Source organism: Macrotis lagotis, chromosome 3 (assembly GCF_037893015.1).
Source record: "Macrotis lagotis isolate mMagLag1 chromosome 3, bilby.v1.9.chrom.fasta, whole genome shotgun sequence".
NCBI lineage: Eukaryota > Metazoa > Chordata > Mammalia > Peramelemorphia > Peramelidae > Macrotis > Macrotis lagotis.
In genome coordinates this window covers 24475411-24499292 of record NC_133660.1, presented here as the reverse complement: position 1 = coordinate 24499292, position 23882 = coordinate 24475411, and the positions used below count along the sequence as shown (strand labels likewise).

At 35.0% G+C, this 23882-nt stretch overlaps 1 protein-coding gene across 1 annotated transcript in view; it reads left to right on the top strand.

Moving 5' to 3' along the window:
* The window catches only part of QRFPR (pyroglutamylated RFamide peptide receptor), an 86811-nt gene that overhangs the window by 47990 nt on the left and 14939 nt on the right, over positions 1–23882 (top strand). The window contains exon 2 of the mRNA XM_074227366.1: positions 18469–18627. Within this exon, the coding sequence (XP_074083467.1) occupies positions 18469–18627 (159 nt within the window). The remainder of the gene's footprint in view (positions 1–18468; positions 18628–23882) is intronic.

The following is a 23882-nucleotide window of genomic DNA, read 5'->3' as shown; positions in this document are numbered from 1 at the left end:
TTATTAATGTTGCATTATTGAGGGTGGCTTATTTCTAAGTCACCAGAAGAGTCAATTTCAGTTGACTTATGACATCATTGAGTTAATTTTCATTCCTGATGTGGAAAGGCATGGGCTTTGAATATCAGAAGATTAAAAAAAATGCAAGCTATGTTCACCCTGTCTTATGTTAATGATTTCCTAATTGGAAGTTTGTGAGGATCTCTGGATAGAAGGTGCTTTACCTTATTTGCAAGTCTATATGCAATGCATTTTATTTAATACATTAATTTTTAGAAAATCCAATTGATTTTGTGGAAAAATATATTGTTTGTGGAATCAGATACAGTGACTAATGCAGCTAATGGGATTCTATTTAAAACAGTGCAAAAATGCAGCTTCCCCTAGTTTGTTTGAATAACTCAATACCTATTTAGAGATTTCCACAGTCATGGTTGGAAAGCCAATGAAGGTCTAGGAAACATTTAAACTCTCATTAATGTTTCTTTGAGGTAGGATTTTATTCTGTGATCTTAAGCCTCTTCCTTATGCAATACTGTTTACTAACTCTAATTCAAAAATCATGAAGAAAGAAATGGGTTGCTATTTTTTCCTCCAACAAACAGTAAGCAACTTTTTTAGAAATAAATATCAGATATGGCATCTGAAGTCAATTTAGTTCACTATTAATAGCTAGTACTTACAGAGTGCCTTAAGGCTTCCAAAATACTTCACAGAGTTAGGTCATTTAATCTCACCTATCTATCCTTGGATTTGTCAAATAGATAAAATTGCCATTCTCCAAGTCTCAATGTCTTTATCTGAAAAGTGAGATGATTGGGGATTTAAATTCTTGAAAACCTCTGAATTTGCAATCAGAGACCTGGTTCTGGTCTTTCCAACCTGTTTGATGACCTTAGAAAAGTTCACTTTGCTCTGGGGGGGGGGTCTCTTTTTTCATCTATAAAATGATCAGACTCTTTGACAGACTTGTCTCTAAATTTCTTTCCAACTTTCTACATTCTAGAATGCTATATTGTATGATTCTATGAAATGCTGTGATGCTTTAAGTCCCATTCAGTTCTGAAATGCTATAATTCTTTGACTCTGATGCATTCTCACTTAAAATTCTCTATGATTGACTATTTAATAGTATCTCAGTTAAAGTTCCATTCTCCCATTAGCCTCTATCATCAGCAACCTTCAGTTTTCAAAGAGCAAGGAAGTGAGTAGGATTTACCTACCACTTCTGGATAATGAATGGTCTAAGTTGGGTACTGTAGACACCTCACAATGCAATGAGTCTAATTTCCCATTTACTGTCCAACTTTCCCATTTACTATCCAACTTTCCTGCCTCCTGCCCCAAATTTGGGAAATTTACACAGGTCTTTATTAGTAGAATAGGACCACAGAGAGATGCTAATGCATCATAAAACAAACATTAATCAGTATTTTCTACAGAATGCTGAATTAAACATGAATGAATTAGGAATTTAGAAAAGACACAGTCCCTGAACCTTAAATTCTCTTAAATGTTACAACATCTTAGGTGGGATTTTGAAGAATATTTTGTCCACCCTGTTACTTCTTATAGAATTACAGAACTACAGAGTTGTCAAGGGATGTTGGAAGCTATCTAAGCCATCGTTGTTATGAACAGAAATTGTGACTTCAGAAATTGTCACCTAACCTACATCACAACATCTCTAGTTGTTTGATCAGTCATTAAGTATTTATTAAGTGCCTACTATGTGCTAGGCACTATTAACTGGGGCAACAAAGGAAAGCAAAATATAATGCCTGCCCACAAGGAACTTACAGTTCAATGGGAGAGATAACATGCAAACAGCCATGTAAATACCAATGTTTGTCCTTAATTCTCAAAGAAGACCATGACATCAGGGAGGTGATGCCATGACAAACACGTGAATTGGATTTGAGTGAGGGGGGCTGTGCTAAGTCTCCTCCAGAACTAATTAGATCCTGGGGCCAGATATGAATCGGGATGACTGGAGATGACTCTAGATAGGAGGCAGTCAGAGTTAAGTGACTTGCCCATGGTCCACACCACTAGTAAATGTCTGAGACTGGATGCAAACTCCCATCCTCCTGACTTCAAACCCAGTACTCTATCCACAGTTCCATCTAACTATGTATAAACAAGAAAAAGAAGAATGAGAAACAATCTCAATGGAAGTCACTAGTATTTGGGATGAGGGAAATAAATCATGAAAGATTTCCTATAGAATATGGGATTTGAGTAAAGGGACACCCACTATTTTCTGAGAAACCAATTTTAAACAGCTTCAATTCTTGTTAAGATTTTTCTTGCACTGATCCTATATCAAACTTGGCAGCTGCTTCCAACTGCTTCAAATTCTACTTTTATATATGGTATTCCTCCAAATGCTTGAAAATAAAATTTGTTGCTTGTCAAGTGATGATAAAACAAGTACATTATCATACTGCCAGTAGAATTGACAATTGGTTTGGTGTTTGGAGAAAATAATATTGAATTCTCCAGAGTTAGGAAATGTTCTTCCTTTTGGATGAATGATTTCACTACAGAAATTTTAACCTAAGAAGATCATTGATCAGGCATGGTGGTAATCCACCTTTAGATCCTTCTGCTGAAGAAACTGAGAATGACAGATTGTTTGAACTCAGGGATTGTGAGCCGACCAAAAGGGCGGTAACACTGTCTAACATCTATATCTATATCATTGCTATCTCTCTCTCTCTCTATATATATATATCTACTATATATCAATATATACACAGAAGGAGACAGAGAGAGAGACAAAGAGACAGAGACACAGAGAGAGGGAGACAGAGAGTCAGAGAGATAGAAAGACAGAGAGAGACAGCAAGAGAGACAGAGAGACAGAGACACAGAGAGAGGCAGAGACACACACAGAAAAAGACACACAGAGGGGGACAGAGATAGAGGAGGGAGAGAGACAGAGATGGAGGGAGACAGACATACAGAGACAGAGATAGAGAAACACAGAGACAGAGTCAGACAGACAGAGATGTACAAAGAGAGACAGAGAGGGAAAGGAAGAGGGAAATATTGTTAGAAAAAAGACTATAAAATATTCAAAGCACCATTATTTCTAATGACAGAGAATTAGGAACAAAGTTATCCAGATTTTGTAGGTTATATTCATTCAATGAACAAATTGTAAGATAGAGTAAGACTACAGAGCCACAGAGTAACCAGGGGACATGGATAAAGTTAGGGAAAATTGTAGAATTTTACCTAACATTCTATGAGAATGTTGTACCATGACAGTTTTGGAGAAACTGAGAAGATTGAGTTAATGGAAATATCTTGACAGAACCTGGAAAAGACAGAGGAAGGAGATGTAGGGACCTTTCTTCATGGAATTATTTGTACGCTTATTTTTTGAAGATGATGAATAACCTCCTTTGGCAGAGATGTTTCTTGGTGTCTTTAATGAACTGAATGGTCATTCTATTTCCAGAAGTCATCCTCAACTACTGTGCTGGTTTGGATACTTTTGGCCATTTTTTTTTCTATTGAAAAGAATTCATTTGTTTGTATTAATTTTGAATACCATGTTACTGAACTGTATAGCTAGTATCTAATTCTTTTTAATCTTAGGAGATTTAAATTAGGAGCTTTCAATATGTAGAGAACATGAAAAATTTCTCATAGGGAAAGAAGTTTCTCTAGTTCATTAAATAAGCAATATTTAATAAATTGGAATAAGAATTCTGAGTTTACTGATAAAGGAATTGCGGTGCTTTAATCTCTAATGAATGAAAAAATATATAAATATACTACTCAATATGAGAATGAAGATAATAATCAGGCAACTAGTAGAGCAATCTAAAAAGAAATGTGGCAACACTGGAATATACTATTATATAAGTGTATACATAGTTCATATAAAGAAAATAAATAAAAACAAATATAAGGTAATTAGGAAGAGAGAACCCTAACAATTGAGGGAGTCAAAAAAGGTTCTATTTAGACTATAGTGCTTGAGTTATTTAAAATGTTTTTTGATTTATTTACTTTATATTATTACAATAATCTTGTTAGGAGAGTAAACATAAACCTCCTTCCCTCCCAAGAAGATGAGAAACCTCAAGAATGATGAGAGAAAAAAAAATTGTACTTCAGTCTATATTCAGATTCCAATGACTCTGTCACTGGGATGAGTTGCCTTTTTTATCATAAGTCCACCAAAGAAGTTGCTTTATTATTTTTCCCACAGTTTCTGTCATTAGCTGTATTTCCCTCCACTCTATTCCTCCCCATTCTCATTTATTCTGTTCTCTCTCTCCTTTTACCCTGTCCCTGTCCAAAAGTGTGTTGTATCTGAGTACCCTCTCCCATGATTTTCCCTCTCTTCTATCACCTATTTCCCCCTTCCCTCCCCAATTCTCACATATCCCATCCCTTTCTTCTCATTTTTCCTCCATGGTGAGATGGATTTCCTGTCCCTATTAGTTGTGTATGTTATTTCCTCTCTGAGCCATTTCTGATGAGAATGAAGGCTCATTCCCCCTCACCTTCCCCTGTTCCACTCCATTCAAAATCTTTTTCCTGACTCTTATGTGAAATATCTTAGCCTCTTCTTCCTCTCCTTTCTCTTCCTCCCAGTACTTTCCTTTATCACCCATTGATGCCATCTTTTTACTATATTATACCATTATATACCGCCCCTTCCTGTGTTTTGTTTATATATGCTCTTTCAAACTACACTTATAAATAAGAAATGTCATATGAGTTATCAATATTTTCTTCCCATGCAGGAATACAAACAGTTCAATATAATTAAGTTTGTCATAGTTAGGCTTCTTATACACCCCCACTGTGGTTCACCTGAGTCCTGTATTTAAAGATCAAACTTTCTGTTCAGCCCTGGATGTTTCAATAGGAAAGTTTGAAAGCCCCCTGTTTCATTGAAAGTCCATCTTTTCCCCTGAAAGAAGATGTTCAGTTTTTCTGGGTAGTTGATTCTCAGTTGTAAACCAAGATTTTTGCCTTCTAAAATATCATATTCCAAGTCCTATAAACCCTTAATGCAGATGCTGCCAGATCAGGTGTAATCCTGACTATTGAGCCATAGTAGTTGAATTGTTTGTTTCTGGAAACTTATAATATTTTCTCTTTGACTTGGGAATTTTGGAAATTGACTATAATATTCATGGAAGATTTTCTTTGGGGATACCTTCCAGGAGGTACTTAGGAATTCCCTCAATTTCTATTTTCTCTCTGCTTCTAGGATCTCAGGACTATTTTGCTGTATTATTTCTTGAAAAATGAAGTCTACATTCTTTTCCTGGTCATGATGCCTAGGTAGCCAAATTATTTCAAAATTATCTCTTCTGAATCTGTTTTCAAGGTCAGTTGTTTTTCCACTGAGATAGTTCACATATTTTTCTAATCTTTGTTTTTTTTGGAATAATTTTATTTCTTCCTCATTTCTTGCAAAGTCATCAGCTTCCTTTAGTTCCATTCTGCATTTGAAAGGATTATTTTCTTCAGAGATATTTTTTCTCTCCTTTTCCAGCTGACCAGTTGTGCTTTCTAAGGCATTCTTCTCCTCATTTGCCTTTTGTGTTTCTTTTCCTATTTGTCCTAAATTGGTTTTTAACATATTATTTTCTTCAGTATTTTTTTTTGTATTTCTTTCATCAAGCTGCTTATTTGGTTTTCATGATTTTTCTGCATCACTCTCATTTCTCCTCCCAATTTTTCCTCTACCTCCCTTAATTATTTTTTAAAGTCTTTTTTTTGAGCTCATCCTTTGCCTGAACCCATTTTCTATTTCTCTTGGAAGCTTTGGATATAGAAGCTTCGATTTTGTCATCTTCTGAATCTTCCATGGGACCAAAGTAATTTTCTATGGCCAGATTCTTCTTTTTCTTTTGTTTGCTCATTTTCTCAGCCTATGACTGATTTACTGCACTTCCAATGCTTTGGGGTGTTTTAGGGGTACTCCACTGGGACCTTAATTCCTCCAAGGTCTTATGAGAGACTCTGACTGCTTTTTTGCCTGTGCTTTGATATGTGGATGACTACAGGTGTTCTCCTTTGCCCTGAAGCTGTGAGGAAAGTCCCTGCTCACCTGTCATAGTAGGGAAGCCCAAATTGCAAGCCGGATCTGAGTATGGGCAAATAGCAGAGTCCTGCCCCAAGATTTCTGCAGTCTCCCCACACCCCCTTATCATCTATGGGTTGCACTCTGGATGTGCAGGCTAGTTTCCCAGATTTCCACTGCAGATTCTCACTGCTAGACTGTTCTGGGCTGCCACTCACTCTGTACTCACTCTAGTGCAGCAGAGTTCTCTCACCACTCCTTCTAGCTGTTCCTGGTGATCCCTGGGCTGCATTGTGCTGCAGCATGACTTTTTTCAAATCCCTGGTCCCAGTGAAATAGACCTTTCCCACAGTTTCTAAGTTGTCTTGGACTGGGAAATTGTATCACTCAGTCTTTCTGTGGTTTATTCCCCTCTAAATTTTAACTAGAGTCATAATTTGACAGCTTTTGGAGTTTTTTTGGAGAACAAGTTTCCAGGAATTCTTGGCTTCATGCCATCTTGGCTCCCTTGAGTTATGTTTTGATGGAAGAGAGTAATTCCATGGAATAAAGGGAAGGAGAGAATCCATGTCAGGCATGGAAGATGACCAGTGCAAAGGGACAAAGGTGGGATTTGGAGAACCATACATGAAGAGCAGAGAAGTCCAGTTTAGCTGGATATTAGAGAAGTAGAAAATCATAAGGTTGGAAAGCTAGTTTGATGCAATTTATGTATAGTTTTTACAAGATCAGCTAATCTTTTTAAAACTATAATTAGGAGTCACTGGAGTTCACTGAGTAGGAGAGTTATATAGTCAGTATCATGCTAATGAAAGTAATCTTGACAACAGGGTGGAGAATGCATTGGAGAAAGGTTAGAAGTCAGAAGAGTGATTAGGTAGACATTGTCATCATATATTTGAGAAGTGATGAAGACCTGAATCAATGTGGTGGAAGTATGAGTAGAGGGAAGGGGTCAGATGCAGATGATATGGAAGTGAAAATAGCAAAATGGAGGAATATTCCCATTGGGGTAAGAACTCAGTATTCAACAAAAATATTGAGAATACTAAATTGACAAAAACTAGGTATAGACCAATATTTCAAACTATATACCAAGATAACCTCAAAATGGGGACATTTTATCTTGGAATCTGGATCATGAATACTGGAAGAATTTCAAAATCAAAGAATTTAAGAATTGTAGGGGGCTTTAGTGGTCTTTGAGTCTAACCCTCTCACTGAGGAATACCAGACAAAAGTCATCTGAATATCTCCAATGAGAGAATAGTTACCTCTGCTGAGATATTAATTTCAATTTTTGATAGCTTATTGATAGGAAGCTTACCCACCCTGATAGCAATCTTTAACTGGCCTTTTTACACCATCCACCATCCTTGTTCTGCATTCTAGGCACCACAGACAAGATTAATCCTTCCTCCATGATAGCCTTTCAACTACAAGAGGGCAGCTAGATGGAGCATTAGATAGAGCACTAGTCTTGGAGTCAGGAGGTTGGGAGTTCAAAACCAACTTCAGACATTTTCAACCTCCCAGCTGTGTGATGGTTAAGTCATTTAACCCCCATTGCCTCACATCCAGGGCCATTTCCAGTCATCCTGGCTACTGGATTCAGATGGTTCTGGGGGGGGGGGGGGAAAGTGAAGCCAGTGACTTAGCATAGTAAGTCACCCCTCCAATCCAATTCATGTGTTTATCATGGCATCATCTTCTGTAATGTCTTGCTCTTCTTCATGAGTGAAGGACAAATATTGTCAAATACATGGATAAAGTCATTATGTTACCTTAGTCTTCTCTTCTCCAATCTAAACACTTTCATTTCCCTCAACATAACTGTATAACCCATGAACTCAAGGTGTGTCATCATTTTTGCTTCTCTCTTTTGGATATTGTCCAGTCTATTACTATCTTTCTTAAATAATGGTATTCAGAATTGAATGCAATTATGGTACCTTCAACAGAAAAGAGAAATTCATGAGGGATGGGTTTTAGAAATTTGCTTACAGTATCAGCCCTTATGTTTAAATCATGTACTCTTTTTTTTGACTCATTTTATTTATTTTGAGTTTTACAATTTTTCCCCCTAATCCTACTTCCCTCCCCCTACCCCCACAGAAGGCAATTTGCCAGTCTTTACATTGTTTCCATGGTATACATTGGTCCAAATTGAATGTGATGAGAGAGAAATCATATCTTTAAGGAAGAAACATAAAGTATAAGAGATGGCAAGATCAGACAATAAGATAACAATTTCCCCCCCAAATTAAAGGCAATAGTCCAAGAGTTTTTTTTTTAATTAAAGATAATAGTCCTTGGTCTTTGTTCAAACTCTACAGTTCTTTCTCTGGATACAGATGGTATTCACCATTGCAGACAGACCCAAATTGTACTTGATTGTTTCACTGATGGAATGAGTGAGTCCATCAAGGTTGTAAATAATGTACTCTTTTTGACCTTCTCTTGCTATATGGCATGAAACAATGGCCCATACCTGGCTCCTTCCAGAGTACTTCACAATTTTCTCAACATTTTTTGTCCTGAAATTATGCCCTGGTAGGTGGGATATTTTGCTATATCAAATGTAAGGTTATGTTGTTATTTGCTTCTCTATGCTATATGACTAATCTACTCCTCTCCTGCACAATACCATTTTTTTATTATAAAGCTTTGTAATCCAGTTTAAGATTTGGTACTGCTAAGCCCCCATTCTTCCCACTTTTTTTCTGATTGCTCTTCCTTGATATTTTTGACCTTTTCTTCCTTTGGATGAATTTTGTTTTTATTTCTTTTTTTCTAGAACTAAAAAATAATTCTTTGGTTGTTTGGCAAGAGAATGGATCATTAAATTAATTTAGGTGGTATTGTCATTTTTATTATATTGGCTCAGCCTACTGATGATGAGCAATTGATATTCCTCCAGTTATCTAGCTGCTTATTTGTAAGAAGAATATTTGTAATTTTGTTTGCATAGTTCCTGTGTGTCTTGGGAGGTACAGTATTTTATATTGTCTGTAGTTAGTTCAAGTTGAATTTTTCTTTTTAACTCTTTGTGCTGAATTTACTTGGAAATAAACTGAAACATTTATGACTTGTGTTGGTTTCTTTAATGTTTTGTAACTGTTGAAGCTAATTATCTTGATTAGTTTTTTTTATTTTGGTTGGTTCTCTAAAGTCTTGCATCATATTTACAAAGAAGTGATAGTTTTATTTCCTTTTTGTCTATTCTTTACATTTCTTTTTCTTGTCTAATTGCTATAGTTAACATTTCTAGTATCATTAAAAAAGTAAATGGCAATATTGAATGCTGATACTTTATTCTTTTATCTTCATGGGAAAGGTTTAGCTTATTTGAATTATAAATAATACTATTATTCTTAGATAATACTACTTATCATTTGAAGGAAAACTTCACTTATTCCCATGTTTTCTAGTGTTTTTTAAACAAGAGCGTTTGTTGTACTTTATCATGTGATTTTCTGCATTTATTGAAGTGATTATATTATTTTTGTTGCTTTTATTATTAACAAATCAATTATTCCTATATTTTTCTAATAATGGACCAGCCTAATATTTCTAGTATAAATTTAGTCTGACATATGGAATAATGATTTTTGTGATATATTGCTGTGATTTCCTTGATATTTTACTTAAAGTTTTTAATCTATATTCATTAGATAAATTGGTTTATACTTTTCTTACTCCATTTCAACTCTCCCTGATTTAGAAATTATGATCATATTAGTGTTTTAGGAGGAATTTGATAGGGTCCTTTGCTTACCCATTTTCTTCAAACAAATTTTATAGTATTGAATAGATTGTTCTTTAAAAATTTGATAGAACTCAGTTTTAAATAGATCTATCTGGCTTTGGAGTTTTTCCCTCCTTTAGGAGTTATGACTTCTGCAATTTCTTTCTTTAAGATAGAGTTATTTTAGTGTTCCATTTCCTGCTCCATTTATCTAGGCAAGTAAGATTTTGGAAATATTCATCTATTTCATTTAGATTATAACATTCATTGGTATGTAGTTTGGCAAAAATAACTTCTAGTCATTGCTTTTATTTCTTCTTCCTTAGTTCTGAATTCAGCTTTTTTATTTTTGATACTGGTAATTTGGTTATCTTCTTTAATCTTCTCAATCAAATGAGCTAATTAGCTTATGTTTTATTGTTATTTAAAATATCTTTTTTTATTTATTCAATTTTTTTACTTCCCTTTTTGTTAATCTCTTCTTTGATTTTTAGGGTTTCTAATTTGCTATTTAACTGGAGGTTCATAATTTGTTGCTTTTACATTTTGCTCCTGCCTTATGCCTCTTAAATCTGTCCTATCTTATTCTCTCCTTTTCCCTTAACCCTTCCCTATTTCTTATTATTTCTCACTATTTTCTTATTATTTCTTAATCTATTTCCTTGCTAGATAAGATGTGTTTCTATACTTTAGCAAGATGTATCTTCCCTCCTTGAACCAGTTTAGAAGACAATAGAATTGAAGTGCTGCCCAATCCCTACACTCATTTCCCCTCTTTGGTTTTAAAAGCTACTCTTTGGGTACATCATTTTTTGTGAGATAGTTTCCCCCATTCCTCCTTTTTTATCCTTTCTTGTCCAATGAATTACTCTTTCTCATACATTATATTAGTCTTTTGATATCATCCAAAGACATCAGACTCAGAAGCAGATTTTCTCTATAATTAGTCTCCCTCTATTATCCCCAATGATAGAAATTTATCAAGGATTACATGTTTCATATCTCCCTATAAAGGATACAAAACATTAAATTTGTTTTGATTTCTCATTCAGGCTTACCTTTATATGCCTCTCTTTATTCCTGTATTTGTATGTCAGATTTCCTAATTAGCTCTAGTTTTTCATCAGGAATGCTTAAAAGTCTTTTATTTTTGTTAAAGGTCCATTCCCCTCATCCACATAGGATTATACTCAATTGTTTCTAGATAGTTTATTCTTGATTATAAAAACCATTTATTTATTATTATTTATTCATTTGTATGTATTTATATGTATATATATATATATATTATCTTGATTGTGGTTTCTTAATATTTGAATCATTCTTTCTGGCTGATTGCAATACTTTCCCCTTGACCTAGGAGTTCTTAATTTTGTCTATGTTATCTCTGGGAGTTTTTGTTTTGGCATTTCAGGAGGTGGCTGGTTGACTTATAAAATTTCTACTTTGCCTTCTGGTTCTAACATATCTGGGCAGTTTTATTTTATGAGTTTCAAAATACAATACTTTAACATTCAGGGTTTTCATGTAGGTGAGTGATCCTTAACTCATTCTCCTTGATTTGCTTTCTAAATTAGTTGTTTTCCCTATGAGATATTTACATTTTCTTCCCCCCATCTTTTGACTTTGTTATGGTATTTCCTGATGTTTCATAGTTATTAGCTTCCATTTGACTAGTTCTAAATTTCAAGGTTATTTCCTTTAATTACTTTTTGTACCTATTTCCTCACTTTTCCATGGTTTTTCCCCAAACTCTTTTCATAACTTTCTGCCCTGCTCTTGTCTCTTGCCCTATTTATTTTTATTTCTCTCATTTTTCATTTTAAAATTATTTTTAGCTCTTTATTTAACTCTTCAAGGAATTCTTGTTGAACTTGTTTCATAGCAGGTAATTTTTTTGATTCATTCTCTTCTTTTGAACTTCCCGGTTCTTGTTATAGATCTTTATTTTTGACTTCTTTATTGCTCATTCTTTTAGCCCACTATTTGACTTTGGACTTTTATGTTAACTCTGGGCCCTGTACACTTGTCTTGCTTGAGCTCTTATCCTCTCTGAAGCTTTCACAAATCTGACTAAAAGCTTTCAATTCTCTCAAATTGGTATGGTCTTTGGAGGTCTGGTCACTGCCTTCCTGGTCTGTTTTGCAAGTTCATGGCATAGGTTTGGGTCTATCACCTTGTTTATAGTTAAGAGGCACCCATTTCTGTGCCTGGTTCTTGTTCATGAATCCCTTTAAATCTCTTTCTGTGTCTTGTCTCAGACAATTAGTCTCTGGGTACTAGAAGGTTTTCTCCAACAGTACTGAAGCTGCCAAATGGGCTTCTTGTCGATCCTCACCTCAATGAATTCAGACCTCTCTACCTGTCTTACTAAGTTACCTTGGCATGGATAATATCTAGTACAGCTCTTGCCTAGAACTCTCATTGGCTAGAGTAAAAGGCACACTGTGATTTTTTTTTCTTGGTTTTCCCAATTAGCATTTGATATGGTTCATTCTTTAACTCTTTGTCAAGGAGTTTCAGGGCTGGACTCTAGTAATTCTTCTCATTTCACCTTCTGTGTTAGATATCTTGACTTGCATCTCTGATCACCATGTACAACGTAAAACTCTTAGGTTCTTTTACTCTGTCCTTTTCACAAACTTCCCTTTTTGTTGAAGGCACTACCACATTCCCAGTAACACAGGTTTGCAATCTTAGTGTTATCTTGGATAGTTCCCTTTCTCTCACTCCATGCATCCAACTCATTATCAACTCTTTACAATTTACCTCCCTCTCTGCTATAACAACATTTCCATATATTCCCTTCTTTCCATTCCACCCACCCTGGTTCAGACCCTCACCATTTTTACCAAACTTTAACAGGTTTCCTTAGGCTTTTTTTTAATCTAATATATCTGTCAAATATTTGTTTAAATAATCTCCCTAAAACATAGATATGACCATAGCTACAAATTGTTAGTACCTTGCTCTTGTCTCTAGGATAAAAGAGGGTTAATGTGAGGACTAAGTAAGATAATTCAGGCAAACTTTAATGTAATAAATATCACCTATTATTATCATTAATATTCTCTCCCCTTCTTCACATGTGCAGAGTATACATGTAACATATCCATATTCATTCATTTATTAATGTTTCACATTCAGTAGTATATATGTTCCCTGATAGTAAAGAATATTTTATTTTTTTGGTCTCAGTATCCCCAATACCTCCCACTTCCCTATATTTAATGAATATTGTTTGAATTTGATAGAGTAAGAACTATCCCAAAGTGATAAATTTGCCTTGTCGTTTGAGGAGCTCTTCAGTACCAGAGGTATTTACTTCTAGTTTTATTGACAATTTGTTACTGATTTTCTAAAGGGGATGCAGAGGATTTGAGTGGCATGCTTTCTAGAAGTCTCCTCCAGATCTCAGATTTTCTGCCCTTGTAATATATTAAAAAGGTCTATTGAATGGGAACCCTTGAGAAATGACAGATGTAAAATACTTTGTAACCTCAAAGTAATGCATAGATTTAAGCTATGCTCATGTAAAGGTGCTGGTTTTTCACAAACCTAAGACAGAAAGTAGATTAAATAATGAGATCTAAACCCCACTGTAACTATTTTGCCTCACCAAATAATTCCTTGCCAAGCTCTATAGGGGTCCATTGAATGAACCAGAAGGAAAGTAATACCATAAGATGTAAGCAGTTGACCTTTAAAAATCAATCCAGAAGGGGCACTTGAAGGGGAAGGCAGTTCCTAGTGAAGACTTAGAAAGAAAAAAATATGGATCTGTAGAACAAAAATCCAGGCTGAGAGGTAACTGCCAGGAAAAAAGGAAGTAGCATTTTGGGATCAAGGTAGCTTTGGTTATTTGGGTATGAGGAGTATAGTATAGATGTTATTTATTAGTCCATCAACAAACATTTATTAAGTCTATACTAAGCATGAGATGTTGTACTAGAAAGGACTGAAAATACAGGGGAAAAAAACCAAAACTAATCTCCTCCGATGTTAAGATTCTTGCATGCAATAGAAGAGACAATATGCTAGCAACTATTTATATATATATATATATATATATATATATATATATATATATATATATATATATGTAGTATGTTTTATATACAGTACAAATGGAAGATAAATTAAGAAGGAAAAAATACTGGTAGTGGTTACTGTTGGGGGAATTCCCCAGGAATTCCCTCTTATAGAAAGTGAGATTTGAGATGAGTATAAAGGAAGCAAGTAGGTTGGGACAAGGTAACAAGGGAGAACATTTCAGACATTGGAAATAGCCAGTGAAAAGATTTGGGAGAAAGAATGTCATATTGAGGACCAGAAAGAAGGTTAGCATTAATGGATCAAATAATACATTGAAAGGAGTAAAAGTTAAAGTTGACTAAGATGATAGATGCTGTGTGCTAACAGGTCTTCCCATCATTCATCTGAACTTGATGATACCTTTTCTGTTTTCTACTCAAAGGATCCCTCATGAATACCTGAAATCTGGCCCCTCAGTGCAAAAAGAAAATATGTTCATCTTTCTTTGTTTTAGATATTGCATTTTCTTTATGAATGCTTGCTAGTTCCAGTATATTGATTGGAAACACAATTGGAAGGAGAAAAGCAAAGGGGAAACATCTCCAGGGAAGAATTAGATATAGATCCAACAGATCATTTTGCCAGAAGGATTTTCTCTACTTTGGGACTCAGGGGTAATATAACAGATAAATATAATTACAATTATGTAGTATTCAAGGGGAAAAAAATTATTAGGAGTAGTATAGTGAGAGACAAAATGGAGTATTTGAAAAACCACATCACCCTACTACTGCTGCATACTTTTATTAGTAATATACTATTCTAGCAATAATCTTCCATCAGTATTTAAGACTGATTGGAGTCAGGATAGAGTAGACCAAAAGACATCAAATAATAGTATTATTTTATTCCAGATATGAATGCCTAGACTTATAATGACCATGAATCCAAGATGGAGATAGATTTGAAAGATGTTTCCAAGGAGGAATCCTATAAAATGATTGTCTCCAAAGGTGAAGATGGAATAAAGGCTCTAGGATGCTTTTATTTTTTTGGCATAGGTCATTGGTAGCAAAGCAGTGTCATTGATCAAAATTTTAATGCTAAAGCTTAGCTATAATGTCATCCTGCAGAATTCTCCGAAGACTTCAATATACATTCACCTCTTCTCTCCTCTCTCCCTCCTGTCAAAGTTGTCATATATTCCATTTGCTATCTTGTCTTCTAATTGTCTTTACTAAATAATAACCAATGGCTTATAAGTTTAACAATTAAATGGGAAAAAACTGGGCACATCCGAAGTCTAAATGGGGGAATATGATAAATATGCATAAAACAAATATTCTCTATTATTTTATAGAAATAATATAAACTTAAATAGCATGCCATAGGGTATAGATTGCTAAACTTTAAGTTAGGAAGGACATGATTTAAATGCCATCTTTGACACCAACTAACAGTGTGACCTTAAATAAGTCACTTAATCTCTGTATGGTTTAGGCAGTCCTCAAGAGAGTCATATGGGTTGTGTACATGTTGGTAGAGAGAAATCTCACGTTCAATATTACTCATGCTGAGAAACCAAAGATCCTTCACATTTTAATGTAAGGTACTTCCCATTTCAAATGGTAGAAAAGGAATTTTGTGTAAAAAAATCACAAAAATCAATTTGAGGAGGAACACAGCCTCTAAGATAAAGTGATGAGGAAAGACACAGACTATTCAGATGTTCAAATAGAGAACTTTTCCTTGGTTGAATTACTGAGGTGACCCATTTAAAGGCAAACCAATTACTGACATAATTGCTGCAGGACAGTGTGTTCCATCAATTAATTTGAATGTGATACAGTGGATCCCACTCCTTTTATCCCTTATTCTTCATGTTATGATCCCAAATATAACCAGCTCACACAATAATTCTGTAAGTTTCAGAGTTTAAAAGACTATAATTAACTATAACTGGAAACTATGGAAAAATTATTTAATGGCTGTTGGGGTCATATTTGTCAAAAAGGTGGAATAATTCACATCATAAAAATGGATCATTGTTTATTAGGAGCCACTGCTTTGAGGCACTCAAAGCTAGGGGAAGAACTTGTAGGAGGAATCAAGAGAGAATAGGAAAGGAAGAAAAGAAGCTGAGGTTAAAAGCAATTAGAAATAAGCCACAGAAAGTGATAAGAAAAACTGCTTGCAGAAGCCAATATATAACAAGTTGACCAATTGTGAGTTAGCTGAGATATCTTACTGAAGTCTGTTGGGCTCTGCAGCTGTAAGTTAGTTGGTTTCTTGGAAGAAGACCCGATCCTGTATTATATGTAAACCCATTTAGGCTTATGGCTCCCTAGTCCTACCTACAGTCTAAGAGAGGGACAACTTCTCAGAGTATTTTTGTGTCTCTTTTACTTACTTCTCTTACTTGACAGGGAGAAACAGAAGAGAAAGACAGGCTTTGTTTATTAAAAAAGGCTTGGTTTTGCTAAAAATTGATTAGACTAAGCAAAATTCATTGCCATTTGTGGTTCAGATCAGATTGACAGTTGTGAAATTTAAGACAACTATTTATTAGTTAAAGTGTATAATACTTTCTCAGTCCCTTTCCAGTCCTGGCTCTCTACCAAAAGAGTTTATTACTTCTTCAGTTAGAGTATAGCTTTATTTACAAAGGTTGCAAAGAAGTATCTTTGCAGTAGAGCGGGCAACTCAGTAGTCATTTTGCCCAGGAGTTATGTATGTTGTAATTACCTATTTTTAAAAAATTATTTTAAACATCCATTTAAAATTAAGTTTCCATCTCTCTCTTCCATCTCTTTCCATCTCTCTCCCACCTTCACTCCTTGAAAAGGTAAGCAATATATTAATTATGCATGTGAAGTCATATAAGACATATTAACTATGTTGCAAAAAAAAAGTAAAAAAAAACATTAAAATATAGGGGTTTTTTTTTGCAAGGCAAATGGGGTTAAGTGGCTTGTCCAAGGCCACACAGCTAGGTAATTATTAAGTATCTGAGACTGGATTTGAACCCAGGTACTCCTGACTCCAGGGCCAGTGCTTTATCCACTGCACCACCTAGCTGCCCCGAAAACATTAAAATATAAAGAAAAATTTTAAAAATATGCTTCAATCCACCCTCACTTCAACAGATGACTTTGTGGAAGTGGATAGCATTATTTTGTCATGAATGCTCTGGAATGAATCATTGTATTGGTCAGAATAGTTAAGTCTTTCACGATTGATTATCATTATTGCTATTACTGTGTACACTTTTCTCCTGGTTCACTGTTTTACATAAGTCCCTATAAGTCTTTCCAAGTTTTTCTGAAACTATTCTGCTCATCATTTCAATGTTGACAGTATTCCTTTACAATAATATTTGAACACAGTCATCTACTATGGCTTGTTCAGTCACTCCCCAATTGATAGAAATCCCTTCTATTTCCAATTCTCTGTCACCACAAAAAAGAGCTGTTATAAATATTTTTGCATTAGTATTTGTATTAGTATATTAGTATATTAGTATTAGTATTTTGTATTAGTAGATATTTTCACCTTTTCTTTGATCATTTTGAGTTACATCCCTAGTTGTGGTATTGCTGGGGTCAGAGTTTACACACAATTTATAACCTTTTGGGTATAGTTCCAAGTTGTTCTCCAGAATGGATGGTACAATTCACAACTCCTGCAACAATGCATCAATGTATCTATTTTTCCCTCTTCCAGCACTCATCATTTTCCTTGTTTCATGGTAGCCAATCTGATGGGTGTGAAGTGATACCTTAGAGTAGTTTTAATTTGCATCTGTCTAATCAATAGAATATTTTTATGTGACTATGAATAGCTTTGATTTCTTCTTTGGAAAATTGCATATTCATATCCTTTGACTGTTTATCAATTGGCAAATCACTCTTATTTGCAGACAGTTATCCAAAGATATCAAGACATGCTATCCAAAGTTCTGAGTTGCCCAAACACACTGATTCCCTTGTTCAGGAGTTTCCCTGAATGGTTTCTGTTAAGTGTATGTCCACTGTCCCCACAGACATGGTGTACATAGATGGCAAAGTATGATACAGGTTTTGATAATGTCTGCTCTTGACTTTTATGGAGTAAAAACATTATAATTATTCTTTTATTTGTTTTTGTTGTCAAGTAAATGTTTTATATAAATGGTGCCATGCTGATTGGTTTTGTGTAAAATGAAGCACCCTGGTGGGGGCTTAGGTGTTACTATAGTGATTAATAGGAGTATATCTCTTTCACATTGGCACACTCAGGATCCTGAGAGACAAATTGAATTGTAGTCATCCATTCATAGAACTGGATGGCCCCAATTGTAGGGAACAAACAAACAATCATAGACCTGCTAGGATGAAGATGGGGGAGGGGAGTGGGTCCACCCAGAGAGCAAGGGCTTTGTGAGAGCCATGCTAGATGGCACAGCCATGGACTAGGTTGCTTCTGCAGGTGGACCAGATTCAAACTGCATTATATTTGCAGAGTATAAACTAATAGAAACCTGTGAACCTCCAATTCATTGATCATGCTTATCACATATTGCTTACCTGAGACTTATTTTTAATAATTAAAGATGCCTTATTTCCCTTCCCTCTCCCCATTTCAGGTGCCTTTGTATGCAAGATGGTGCCATTTGTGCAATCTACTGCTATTGTTTCTGAGATTCTGACTATGACCTGCATTGCTGTGGAGAGGCATCAGGGAATCGTTCATCCTTTGAAAATGAAACGGCAGTATACCAACAAAAGGGCCATCACGATGCTAGGTGAGGTATCAAGGAAATTGGGACTTTATTAATTCTTTTACTTTATTCTATTTGTTCAGAAGACTCTGGGTAATGGTAGAGGCACCTGTCCTGGCACCACTCTGAGGTGCCTGGGAAGCCCACACACATATTGCTCCCTACTTTCCTTCCAGGTTCAAGGAAAGAACTTTGTAAATCTTATAAATGTGAGTTACATTCATGCACCAATATTTCAGAATTAGGATAGAAATTAATGATGATGATGATGATGATGATGATGATGACGACAATTAGTGTCTTAAAGTTTGCTTATCTTATTTGAAGCTCCTAATGATCCTGGGAAGGATTATTAAAGATGAGGAAATTCAGTCTCAGAGAGGATACATAACTTCCCCAAGGTCATACAGTTAGCAGATATCTAGGACAGTTTTCAAACTCATATATTCTTGATTCTAAGTCCACAACTCTATAAATTTTGCCATGTAACTGCCTTACTTTCCTTTTTTCTACCAATGATAGTGTTTATATAGTCATATTTATCCTCCACAAATTCCTCATCTAAAACTTTAGAAGAATAGAAAGGTGCTCATGGGTTTTCTAAAGCTACACAGACAAAAAACCCCAACCAAACCATGGGCAAGTCTCCCCAAGCTGGCTCTGTTTCAAACCCTTTATCCCTGGCACAGCAATGTCTTTCACATTTGTTAGGCAAGGCATGGCATTTCTGGCCACCCACATGAAGACCAATGTGTTCAGGGTTTTGGATTTGTCTTAGTGGAAACAGTGCCAAGATAGAGAAGACTAAATTCCTGAAGTTATAGCATTTTGACAACCTGTGTTGAAAGAATGCTCTAACATTTACAAAGCACTTGATTTACAACAATTCTGTGATTAACTATATTATACAAATGATAAAATCAAAGCTCCAATTAAGATTTTTTTGTGACTTCCTCTGGTCCACATATTTTCTGACTTAAATCCAGTGATCTCTTCCAGGGAAGGACACTAGAGTTTAATTTATATGACCTCAATTCAAATCCCAGTGTAGCTACTGATTGTATGGCTGTGGGCAGGTCATTTGATCTCTCTGAATCTCAGAAGTGTTTGGATCATATGATCTTTAACTCAAAATCTCTTAAACCATGATCTATGATTGGCTCCAGGTTACATAGGCTCTCTGTATCAAGGCTGAAATTGGAATGCAGATATTCTGAATGAAATTCAGCATTCTTTGCATTATACTGCTAATGGAATTGCCTATATAGATTTTTTTTTTTAGGTTTTTGCAAGACAATGGGGTTAAGTGGCTTGCCCAAGGCCATACAGCTAGATAATTATTAAGTATCTGAGGTCGAATTTGAACTTAGGTACTCCTGACTCCAGGGCTGGTGCTCTATGCACTGCGCCACCTAGCTGCCCCCCTATAGAAGACCTGGTAAAACCTGTTACCAGAAAAGATTAAAAGAATGATTTTTTAAGATACTATGTGATAGAAAGGTAGCAAACTGAGTAGATAGCATCAGAGAAAATAAAACATGGATTCCACATCTCTATCTGGCATATGCTGACTCTATGATCCAGAGAAAGGCACTTAACCTCTGTATTTTAATCAGCTCTTAAGACTATAAGTTACAGAAATATGTACTGACTTGCATTGGTAAGGGGAATTTTCTCCTTTGGGAGTCCCTATATAAATGGAATTACAAGTCCAGTCCCTACCTCTCTTAGACTAGTTCTAGTCATGAGTTGGCTTGGCCATGAAGGAAAAGATACAGAATCAAACAAATTCTCATGACATGTATGGGGACTGGGAGCAGGGCTTTTGAAAAATGTTGAGAGGAAGTACAGCCTAGGGAAGGAAGTTTGGTTGAAACTTTAGGAAAGAAGTCAAAAAAGAAGCTATGTATTGACACCTGAGATCTAGATACCTCAGAATAGTGCCAGAAAAGATGAGTCAAGACCAATGACATTCTTTCCCTACCATTTGCCAAGTTCTGCCACAAATTGCAGATTTCCACAATTATTTTTGTTCTGCCTAGGAAGAATGATGGATAGAAATTTGGCAATAAACATGAAACTTGAAAGGATGTATTAAAATCCGACTCAACAGACTAAGGGAAGGTTCTTGGTTCAATAACCTGCTTTTAAATTTCTCAGTAAGTTTCCTTGAGAGTTATGCTTATCTGCTCTCAGTAATGAGAGGTTTTCCAATCAATTTACCTAACATTCAGCAAAAACAAATTCTCTTAATCCCCCACCAGAGAAGAATGATTAAATTTTTATTTTTAGAATAAGAAGCAAATAGTGTTGGACCATGGAATATAAGTATCTGTACAGATTTGTTAACTATATGTTTGTTATAGAAATACCAAAACAGAAGAATAAATCAATAGGGAAAACAATTGAGCAGACCCACTGTATTTATTTATTTATTTATTTTTATTTTTATTTTTTTTAGGTTTTTTTTTGCAAGGCAAATGGGGTTAAGTGGCTTGCCCAAGGCCACACAGCTAGGTAATTATTAAGCGTCTGAGACCGGATTTGAACCCAGGTACTCCTGACTCCAGGGCCGGTGCTTTATCCACTATGCCACCTAGCTACCTCTAACTGTATTATAATACTTGCTTTCCATCAACCCTCTGAAGAGTTCAAAGAATTCAACCATGAAGAATGAATAACTCTTTTACATATTTATTTCAGAAAACAGGGGAGCATGAATGGGAAGGAACTTACAAACTAATAATACCATATTAAATTCTTAACATATTACTTATAAATGTTGTTGATATAATATCTGTACTGCCTTTTGTGTTGATCTCAAAGCCTTCCACACTTATTTCTTATTCATCTGCTACAAATATATAGTATTTCATAGGTTTAGGGTTGGCCACTTTCCACATGTAGCCTAGGTGGAATGATCATCCCTCCCTTCTGTCCTCTGCTTCCCTCTATTTCATCTTCCTTACTCATTCTCTCATTCCAGATTCTGAGGTATTTATACATTAATGAATATAAGTGTAACAACTTTCTTATTAAATATTAAGCATCAGATCTTAGGCCCTGTTTATTAAATGTCACTTATTTAATTAAGCTTAAAACTTCTTTTCTCATAAGCATTTCTCTCTCCCTGTCCCCATCTGTCTCCTTTCCTGTTATGTCTCTAACATGTATTCATGTGTGTGCTCACCCAGACACAGACTCACTGTGTTCCAAAAGTATTAGTGAAATTTTGAGCTATTAAAACTGAAAAAGACATAGATTATTATTTATAATATGAAATTGCTCACAGTCATCTTTAACCCTCTCCAAAAATGTTGGCTTCAATTACAGAAACACAGCCCCTGTGATTCAATTCTCTCAGGACACCAATTAAAGTTTTTTATGGAGAATTAGCTTTATGGCAATTATCTTCCTAAGATAAAACTTGTCAGGAAAGAAGTCCTTTTAGGCCTTTTTCTCTCTGTTTTCTACTCAATCATCACAATTGTTCCTTCACAACAACAAAGAATCTCAGTCCCCTTAGAGATTCCTTCAAAAATTACAGTTAAACTCCTGCTTCCATTGTCTATTAAAGATAGAAAATAAGCATCAGTATGGGAAAGAACTTGGTAGTTTGGAGTTAATTTCTCTCCACAGCCAAGTAATTTCATTCCTTGAAAATCATTTGGGGGAACATGAAGTTCAAATAATGTTATAAATGATAAGCATATCATAATGAAAAGCACCATTTAATAGGCTGCCTCAAATAGAGAGAAAAGAAACACAACAGTAGCAATGATAACAATAAAAATAATAATGTAATATACATTCATGACATTGTATGCATAAAAAAGGACAAAGCAACATGATATGGAATTTATCAATGAATTAAATATAATTAAATGAGTAATTATTTCAGAAGCATCATAATTTAGCTAATTTATAGTTTAAATTATTCTATTTTTGTGACCTATTGATTTTTTCCTACATCTGCACCTAAACTGTTTGATGAAATAGACACACTGCCACTATGTCTAAATTATGTTTTTTTCTTCTCTAAGGAAGTCTGTAGATAAGGTTTTAGGTATCAAAGGCATGACCGCTGAGTTCAGTCATTTCTATCTTGTCTGAATTGTGTGTCTTCAGACCTAGACAAAATTTTTATTTTTTTTTTAATATTAAAGTGTCTCCTTTATTGGAAGGAATGTTTTATTATTATTTTTCTGGTGCTCTCTTGCTACCTGGGAAGCAAGTTGCATTTTACTATTCTTCAGCTGCTGTTTCAATGTAGTAGTTTTCTTTTAATCATCTTTTAGTGGTTCTTTTGTATCATGTTGATGTTCTTGCTTAGTGGTAAAACTGTGTCTATATCTAAAATATGAAAAGTTTGACTTTTTTAAAAAGAATCATGGACCTTCATTTCACCCCACTTTCCAATTTCTCCTTTAGCTAAGATGTCTTGCATTCATATGTTCATTTTCATAAACAATGGTTTTGTATGATTCCATTTTGCTGTAAATTGTAAAATCCATGAACAGATTCTCTATAAAAGTGGCTTCCAATCTATTACTATCTGGCTCTCTTTTCATGCTTCTTTAGGCCAAAAATAAAAGGACGCTCCAGAGCTAGGCAATATTGAGTTATTCTAGGACAAATATCCTTTGGCAGCTCTTCACTCACGTTCCATCCTTACTATTATGTCTATAAACTTTTCAAAATTTGGAGGAGGCTGGTACAGATGAATATATCAACTTGATTTTCAGTTGTTTAAGTTGTAACCAATTTTTCATGATCCCATTTGGAATTTTCTTGGCAAAGATAAGAGCTGTTTGTCTTTTCCTTTTCCAGCTCAATTTACAAATGAAGAAACTGAGGTAAACAAGATTAAATAATTTGTCCAGGACCGCACAGTTATTAAGTGTCTGAGGCTGGATTTGAACTCCTAAAGATGAGTCTTCTAGATTCCAGTTCAATACTCTATCTATTGTACCACTTAGCTGCCCCAAAGTAGCTGGTCTGAGGAATGTTATTGTTTAATCATTTCAGTCATGGCCAAGTCTTTGTGACCCTATTTGAGGCATATAGCTAGTAAGAGTTTGAGACTCAATTTGAACTCATAAAGATGAGTCTTCCCAGCAGACTATTTGTTCCATCTCCTAGATTCCCCATAATATAAATTAGATGCCATTTAAACTCTGGGCTGTGTATCAAAACATCATGTCTTTAGTCTATCTAATCTCAGTTTTCAGTTCTCTCTGTGTTAGCATGCATGACCAAGGAAGCAATCTCTTCCTCTT